The sequence below is a fragment of the Microtus pennsylvanicus genome, chromosome 18, assembly GCF_037038515.1.
Source record: "Microtus pennsylvanicus isolate mMicPen1 chromosome 18, mMicPen1.hap1, whole genome shotgun sequence".
Taxonomy (NCBI): Eukaryota; Metazoa; Chordata; class Mammalia; order Rodentia; family Cricetidae; genus Microtus; species Microtus pennsylvanicus.
In genome coordinates, this window is record NC_134596.1 from 42,944,221 (window position 1) to 42,952,981 (window position 8,761).

The 8,761-nt window shown below is 52.7% G+C and overlaps 1 protein-coding gene across 1 annotated transcript; it reads left to right on the top strand.

Moving 5' to 3' along the window:
* Ucp2 (uncoupling protein 2) lies at positions 1 to 6,329 on the top strand. Its single transcript, XM_075952702.1, has 8 exons — positions 1 to 372; positions 1,066 to 1,227; positions 3,392 to 3,613; positions 3,739 to 3,949; positions 4,723 to 4,917; positions 5,000 to 5,101; positions 5,372 to 5,552; positions 5,915 to 6,329. Exons 3-8 carry the CDS (start codon positions 3,488 to 3,490, stop codon positions 6,027 to 6,029), a joined length of 930 nt encoding a protein of 309 aa, XP_075808817.1. The 5' UTR covers positions 1 to 372; positions 1,066 to 1,227; positions 3,392 to 3,487; the 3' UTR covers positions 6,030 to 6,329.
* The last annotated feature ends 2,432 nt before the right edge of the window (positions 6,330 to 8,761 follow it).

Consider the following 8,761-nt stretch of genomic DNA (forward strand, 5'->3'; position numbering starts at 1 on the left):
GCATAGCGTAGGGTCGCGAGCCAGAGCGGGGTTCAGTCAGTCTGGCTGTCCTCACAGTGGGGCAGAGTCAGAAACCAGACGCCGGGACCAGAGACCAGAGGGCCGAGATTATCTGCCCTCGCGGAAACAAGGACGACACTAGCCTCCCAGATAACCACCACAGCTTCTCGCCCGGGGGAGTGGGCCGCCTTGGCTCCGCCCCGGCCACACCACGCCCCGACCACGCCCGCGAGCCTTAAGTTCCTCAGCCGCGGGTTCGCAGCCACTATCAGCCCCGCCCGCAGTGCCTTCGGCTCGAGCGCTTCCTAGGCAGCCTTCACTTGCCTGTCGTCGGACACCGTCGCCCTCACTAGCGTGTTCTCCTGCAGTCCGGTGAGCGTGGCCCCAGCCCTGCGCCGGCCGCACCTGCTCCCTCCCACTCCATCTCTCTTTGCTCTTTCTTTTCCCTTCCCTGGAGGCCTAGTTTGCCCTCTCTTGTTCCTTTCTGTCTCTTTCCTTTACCAAGTTCCTTTGTTCTGTGTCTCTGGCGTCCATTTGGTTGTAGGTTAGCCTTTATCCGTCCACTCCTTCCCCTTGGCCACGATGCACAGCCTGCCTTTGTGGGGGTGGGGGTAGGGGACTTCCACGTCAGCGGTGACCAGAATGACTGTCACCAGGCTGCTCTGTGCCATGTGCCCTCAAACCTGTTCTGGTTTCTGGGGTTGTTTGTGCCTGGAGGAGGCCTAGAAATTAATTGGACACTGTCGGACTCTCCAATCTGCCTGAGACCAGAGGTGGGAGTAGGGACACACAGAGGGACTGAGCTTGCTAATCATGATCGCACACAGAGACACAGTGCTCCACTCAACAGTCAAGTGACTGTGTCCCAGCACAGCCGGGCTGCCTATCTACACAACTGTGGGGGAAAGAAGTTTGGAACTCAGCCAGAGTGTGGGAGATGTGGCTACCCTGAGTGAAACAGGCCCTGGGTCCCTCCCAGCAGGCTGATGACCCTTCCTTTGTAGGCTGTGTTCCTGCAAAGAGAACAACCCGTTCTAAACTTGGCTTCTTTCCTCTCACCCACAGGACACATAGTATGATCTTTAAGTGTTTCGTTTCCCAGCCATTTTCTATGGAAAATCGAGGGGATCAGGCCATGATAACCACTGGCAGTTTTGAAGAAAGGGACACCTTTAGAGAAGCTTGATCCTGGAGGCCTCAGTGTGAGACCTCAAAGCTCCGTGCCAGGTAAGAGCCAGGCTAAGGAAGCCGGCTGTCCTCCCTCAGGTCTGTAGTCCAGGACTGCAGTCAACAGGTCATCAAAACTACCCTCCTCCACCCTGGCAAGTGACTCTTCACAGTTCAGTACGCACTCTCACCACCCTGGTCGCCTTCTGGTCCTTAAAGATGGCGGTCTGCGGTGTGAAAGGAAATCCTGACCCAAGCGGAACCAGATTTGACAGTCAGCAGCAGAGGGGGCAGGAGTTTATTGGGCATCTGGTTCTGTATTTGTCGTATTTTGTGTGTGTGTGTGTGTGTGTGTGTGTGTGTGTGTGTGTGTGTGAAGGCATGTGGGTGCCAGGGCAGGTAGATGGAGGTCAGAAGACAACTTCTACCATCTGGGCCCCAGGGATCAATCTTAGTTCCTCAGATTCAGTGGCAAGCACCTTTACCCATCTTGCCTATCTGAACTCCCTTCTTTGACCACCCCTGTGAATGAGATTAGCTTTTTACTACCTACAATTTTACTTGTCTGGTCCTATCAAATGGTTTTTAGTTTGTGGGCAGTCATCAGGGTCTCACCACGCGACTTTGGTTGACCTGCGACTTTGGTTGACCTACGTAGGCCAGGCTGGCCTTGAACTCAGAGATCCACCTGCCTCTGCCTCCCAAGTCCAGGAACTAATGGCATGCACCACCATGCCTAGCATGATTAACTTTCTAGGTCTGGGTTTTAGTTGTAGCAATAGCTTTAGCACAGGTGATCTTTGCCTCTATACCCAACCCTAAAGGGCCTAACCTTTGGAAAACCCGAAACAGCATTCATAATGGCAGCTGGGCCACCTGTTTTTGGTCTGGACAGCAAATTTCATCTTTCTGGGTTTCCCACCGTGCTACCCTTTAGCTCCAGATCAGGCAGACATACATGCATCATGCCACTGACGCCTGGAGAAGAGATGTGCTCAATGCCTCTCAGAACTGTTGAATTGGCGTGAAGGGGCCCCTCAGAGCCTGGGACTGAGAAAACTGAGGCATTAAGTGTAGAAGAGAACAAACTGAGCAGCTGTGGAGCCTGCAGACAATGGGGACCTACGGAGGGCAGCTGCCTCACGGGCTGCTCTCAGGAGTGTGGAGTCTAGGAGCACCTGCACCCCACTCTTACAGTTTGCCATTTGATTCCTAGTCTCACTAAGCCCCAGGGGCCCGAGACTCAAAGAGAACCGTTATCATGGTGACTTTCTCTGGTGGCTCTGTTTGTCCCAGCTGTTTTGTTTCCATGGTTGTCTATGTTCACAGGTGACTACCACCACATCCTCCCTCCCCCAGCTATGGCTCTCCTTCTGAGCCCTAGCAACACAGGCAACCAATCAAGCTGAGCTCACAACAGTTACACCCATGAAATCAGAGAAGTGAAATTAGGGAAGAAGAAGCAGGTCACCCTCCCCCACTGGGTGCTGGGCTCACTTCCTCCTGGGGCAGTGAGAAGGGTGGTGTTCCAATTCTAAGAACAAAATGGGCCTTTGGGTTTCCTGTATCTCCTCTGCATAGCCGTGACCTGTATCTCCCATCCCACCACAAAGAACTGAGAATGTCCCCCCACTGGAGGAAAACAAACAGGCCTCCTGGTGGACCAGGTCTCCCGTCTTTCCCCTGTGCCTGCCAATAAACCTGGAGAGGTGGATGGTGAACCTCTGTAAACCTACACCTGTGGAAGCAAAGGACCTGAGCTGTGGGGGCTGGCAAGGATGGAATTAACATGTCTCTCCAGTAATTACATGCCAGCCAGAACCTCTCCTGTAGGATTTGACCTGCCAGGTCCTGCTCTGGCAGAACTTTCCCTTACTTCTGTAGCCCTTGGGATAGACCCACAGAACAGGATTGTAGGCCTCCTCTTTGGAGTCTGTGCCAGCAGATCAGGAGCCCATTGGTGGCTGTGAGGCAGTCTTAGAATGACCCGGAAGCCATTGTCCCTACACTAAATAAGAGGGAACCCTTCACAGAATATCAGCTCCTTGCAGGAATTGCTTCCCAGACCCTGTGACTACTCTTGGATCTCTCCCCTGGTTTCCCTCCTGTAACCCCTGAGACCTCCTTGGTACCTATAGGGAAAGCGGGCAGGGATAAGTAGGCAATTAGAGGGAGGGAGGCTGGGGGATGCTGTTACCCAAGGTCTTCTCTTCTTTTGGCTTAGATTCCAGCAGAGTTCCTCTGTCTCGTCTTGCTGATCGAAGGCTCCCACTTCTCCGATTTTTCTCCATCTTCTGGGAGGTAGAACGAGACCAGAATCATGGTTGGTTTCAAGGCCACAGACGTGCCCCCGACAGCCACCGTAAAGTTCCTGGGAGCTGGGACAGCTGCCTGCATTGCAGATCTCATCACGTTTCCTCTAGACACCGCCAAAGTGCGGTTGCAGGTGAGGATGAAATGTAGCTCCCTCCCTTGGTCAGACCCGTCAGGGGCAATGAGGATCCTAGAGCTGGCATGAGATCGGCAGAACCATCCGCCAGTGCTTATAGCCATTTCATCTTGGCCTTTCAGATCCAAGGAGAAAATCAAGGGCTAGTGCGCACTGCAGCCAACGCCCAGTACCGTGGCGTGCTGGGCACCATCTTGACCATGGTGCGCACCGAGGGTCCACGCAGCCTCTACAATGGGCTGGTCGCCGGCCTGCAACGCCAGATGAGCTTTGCTTCTGTCCGCATTGGCCTCTACGACTCTGTAAAGCAGTTCTACACCAAGGGCTCAGAACGTGAGTGTGCAGCTAGGAACCAGCCGATTATGACCTTAGTTCACTTAGCTGAATGGCTCCTTTAGGCTTCCCAAGACCCCTGGGAGGATCAGAGAAGTGGAGAAGTGGAAGACCCCACCAAGGCTGTCTAGGCTATGAGCAGGGTATGAGCCCATGAGAGTCCTCACAACCACCATGGCAGTAGGTGACCTCCTGGGTCACCTGAAGCTTGAAATAGGGGAAGGACTGGGCCAAAGACACACTGGAGAGACAGCAACCACATCTTTTTGCCCTGATAGCCTGCATTCTTTTATCTCCTTAATAAGCTTTCCTTGGAGGGTAGGGGGGTGAGACAGCCCTGGCTGGCCTGGAGTCAGACCATCTCTACCTGCCTCAGCCTCCCAAGTGCGGACATTAAGTATGTGTCACCACAGCCCCCTGACATGTGAGGAAACTGAGCACCTACGGCAAGGATGCTTTTCCCAGGATGACACTGTAGGAAGAGGTAGAGCTCCACCGACAACCTGTCTCAAGTCCAGTTCTACTAGGAGAAGTCACCTCTCTTGGTCTTGGGTTTCACATTTGGTAAATGGAACTGACTGATTTCCCAAGGCTGCAAAGTAGCTTAAATGAGCACATTTGAGAAAGTATTGTCTCCATTTTGTGTTACTCCTTGTTATACCCCTGTGAGGACTATATAGAGCAAGAGTAGTCTAGTTGCATGGTGGTTTGGCAAGAGTATGGTGTACATGAGTGCAAGCCTGGCTGACCACCGACCCTTTGTGTGCCCACAGATGCAGGCATCGGGAGCCGCCTCCTGGCAGGTAGCACCACAGGTGCCCTAGCTGTCGCTGTGGCCCAACCTACAGATGTAGTAAAGGTCCGCTTCCAGGCTCAGGCCCGGGCTGGCAGTGGTCGGAGATACCAGAGCACTGTCGAAGCCTACAAGACCATTGCACAAGAGGAGGGCATCCGGGGTCTCTGGAAAGGTGTGTGCTGGGTGTTGGCTTTCCTGTCCTCCCCTCCTTTCTCTCACACCCTGAGCTCACACAAACTCTCCTTCCTCTACAGGGACCTCTCCCAATGTTGCCCGTAATGCCATTGTCAACTGTGCTGAGCTAGTGACCTATGACCTCATCAAGGATACTCTCCTGAAGGCCAACCTCATGACTGGTAAGAGCTGGGGGCGGGTATCGTTCTCTAAAGACAACATCTTCTCATCTTGTTTGCCTTTTGCTTATAGTTTATATTTCTCACCATTCAAATTCACTTTGTACATAATAGAACAGGCTAGATTGGCCAAAAGAATCTTTTAAACCCTTCTAAGGGATCCTAGCTGCAGTCTGTGTCTTTTAAATCTCTCCTTACAACTCTTTCCTGCTGCAATCACCGGTCAGGGTGGGCTGGGGAGAGCTCACCGCCTTTCCTGCTGCTCTGTGGCAGATGACCTTCCTTGCCACTTCACTTCCGCCTTCGGGGCGGGCTTCTGCACCACGGTCATCGCCTCCCCCGTCGATGTGGTCAAGACAAGATATATGAACTCTGCCTTGGGCCAGTACCGCAGCGCAGGTCACTGTGCCCTTACCATGCTCCGGAAGGAGGGACCCCGAGCCTTCTACAAGGGGTGAGCCTCTGACCCCCACCCAACTCCAGGCCTCATAGAAGGGAGGGAACCACCAGGAAGTGAGATGCAGCCAAGTGCCAAACACCCCAAAGTTGTGGTCACCTCTATTTTTTAGAGGGGAAGGGGAGTGGCTCAGTGGTAGCGTGTTTGCCTAGCATGCTGGAGGATTCTACTCACCAGTACAGCAAAACCAGTGAGTTGGCTGCTGGAGATTCTTGCTCTTGGGCACAGAGCTGTGGGGCTCTTCTCCAGGTCCTCTCAGCCTCCTTTGAGATAGAGTCCATGGGCTGGATGGATGGCCAGGCCCCATGGTAGAAGCAGAGGGTGGACGTACCTCCATGACTTGTGTTTTCTCTTTCTAGGTTCATGCCTTCCTTCCTCCGCTTGGGGTCCTGGAACGTAGTGATGTTTGTCACCTATGAGCAGCTCAAAAGGGCTCTGATGGCTGCCTATGGATCCCGAGAGGCATCCTTTTGAGCATCTTCCACTGATGCTGGACCCTGCTTACCTCCCTGCTCTGCCTTTTCCTCCATCCTCTGCCCAGCCCCACACCTTTCCAGTCCCTCATTTCCCTCACCCCTACTCCCTTCCCACCTCATCTCCCTGTGCCCCAGTGCCGATGGCCCCACAGTGAGAAGGCCTGGCACCAGTCAAGACCTTGAGCCCTTAGTCATTTTTAACAGTTAAACCCAAATCTTTGTCTTCATTCCCAGCCCAGCTCAGCCAGCCTCCGCTCATAAAGCAAGCTCAACGTTGGTGTCTTCTATCTCTCATAAACTGTGTCTAGAGGTCTTGGGCTAATGGGCCTTTTCAGCACCTTGGCAGGCAGGGGAGGAAGCCAGTGACTTTAAAAAGGGATGACGGTAACATCAGGGGAGGGGTTCATGGGGTCATCTAGTCCATTCCTCCAGACCCAGCCTACATTGAGGGGACAGTGGAACAGCCCAGGGAAACAGCAGAATCCTTGCCCACCTGCCCTTCCCTTGGGGCTCTGTAAGCTGTCACTCAGCACCTGGCACTCTGGAGCTGCCATCCCCACCCGCCCTGGCCAGGCCTGCCCATTTTCACAGTGAAAATACTCCTGTCCCCGAACATCAACAAACTCCAGAACCTTCCATTTGGGGGGGCTTGCTTTAAAACACATAATCTACCTCCCCAAGTCATAGACTCCCCAGGGCAAGTTAGGCTCTCCCTGGCTATAAGCAAACCCTTAGGCGTGCCCTGAACCAGGACAGGGCAGGCCTGACCCACTGAAGGACTGGGTTTGGGTCCCTGGCAAACATTCAGCTTGTAGGGATTTTGTTTTGATGTTTGAGACAGGATTTCACACTGTAGCCCAGGCTGGCCTGGAACTCACTTTGTAGTCCAGGCTGTCCTCAAACTTATTACGATTCTGCCTCATCTTCCCAAGTGCTGAGATTACAGCACCACACCTGACTTCTAAGGACCCTCTCTTGGAAGTCTTACCCTCTCCAAGGTTGGCGACCAGCCAAGGCTTAGGTCGTTTAGTTCATCCTCTTTCCAGCTGCCTTCAGGTAGGAGAGCGAGGCAGGGCTGCTTCTTTTCAAGGAGCGGGGACTGTGAGGTCCCAGATCTGGACTGTGTCAAGTCTCTGAGGCCCATCTTACACAGGTTTCGCATGAGGGCCAGGACAAGGCATACAGTACTGGGACTCCTTGGGGAATTGAGTCTGGCCACTGTGAAGCCAGGCCTAGACAACAGGATGTCCTCCCAACCTAAAGCTGCTCCGCTTTTTCTGGCCCTCCACTCCTTAGCAGGATGTGGATTGGAGCTAGAGGGCTGCACCTTCCCAGTGCTTGACAAGAGGCCAGGATGTTAGACTGACTCCCATAGAACAGTGTGCCCAGTCCTCAGTTTCTGATAACTCCAGCCACAGTCTCAGGCCTGATAACAAGCCACAATGAGGGTGGGTCAGCAGTGCAACCTGGGCTCTTTGCTTCACCACACAAGGACACAACAAATGGAGGTCTGGCCATTGTGTTAAGTCCTTCAGGGAATGTCTACCCTAGGCATGTCTACCAACAGCTAACAAACAGGTCATGTGAGGGCACACAATATGCCAGCCATGTGTTCTGACATGTGGTATAGATGTGGGACCACTGGATTTATGATGGAGAATATTAGATGATCTGAGAAAGGGGAGGCAATTATTTAAAAATGTAGCAGAAGCCTCAGGAATATGAGTGGGTGGATGATAAACCCTGTTTTGCCCCCTAGATAGCCCAGTTATTGAGGTGACAGGAATCTCATAAAGGTCTGGTGGAAGCCAGGCTTCCCACAGAGCCCTTCAGGCGGGTGGGTAGCAGTGGCCGGAAGTCCTACTTCCACAACCTCCCTATAGCTCGAGGCTTGCCCTCACAGCAGGCAGTCACAATCAGTTGTCAGTTCCACAGAGCAGCGATTCACTTGCCATCTGCTTTCCAAGGTCATTATGAAGGGGTTGAGATATTTATTGTAAAAGGATTCAGAGGACTAGAGGAATGTCTCAGCAGTTAAGAACACTAGCTACTCTTGCAGACCCAGTACCCAGATCTGTAACTCCAGTTCCATGGAGATCTGACGCCCCCTTCTGGCCTCTGAGAATAGTGCATGCATATGGTCCACCAACAAATGTAGGAAAAACACTTCAAGACAAACAACAAAAAAACTTTATTTTTTAAAAAGGACCATCTGGTGGTGGTGGCACATGCCTTTTATCCCAGCATTTGGGAGGCAGAGGCAGGAGGATCTCTATGAGTTCATAGCCAGTCTGGCCTACAGAGTGAGTTCCAGAACGGCCAGGGTTACACTATGAAACCCTATCTCGAAAAACAAAGCAACAACAAAAAGGACCCAGAGAAGTGAAGTGACCTGCCCTGCCCTAGTATCTGACCTAAGGCCCACGTTTGACTGCTATACTGAGATGCTTCCTGGAGCCCCAGGCCCAGAGTCTTTGTCTCAAGGTCTCATTTTTTTGTTGTTGCTTGTTTTTTGAAATAGGTTTCTCTGTTCATACAGAAATCCTGTCTGTCCTGGAACTCGCTCTGTAGATCATGCTAGCCTTAAACTCGTAGATCCACTTGACTCTGCCTCCCAAATTCTGGGATTAAAGGTGTGTGCCACCACCCTTAACCCCCTATTTCAAGATTTAACTGCCGCTGCCTTCATGGTGTTTTAAAGATGGGTCTAGCCAGGTGGCAGTGGCGCAC

Excerpts from the sequence above, each read along its gene's own strand:
- Ucp2 (XM_075952702.1), top strand. The coding sequence starts at position 3,488 with ATGGTTGGTTTCAAGGCCACAGACGTGCCCCCGACAGCCACCGTAAAG. Across the intron at positions 3,614-3,738 it reads CCGCCAAAGTGCGGTTGCAG|ATCCAAGGAGAAAATCAAGG; the intron begins GTGAGGATGAAA and ends TTGGCCTTTCAG. Across the intron at positions 5,553-5,914 it reads CCCCGAGCCTTCTACAAGGG|GTTCATGCCTTCCTTCCTCC; the intron begins GTGAGCCTCTGA and ends TTCTCTTTCTAG.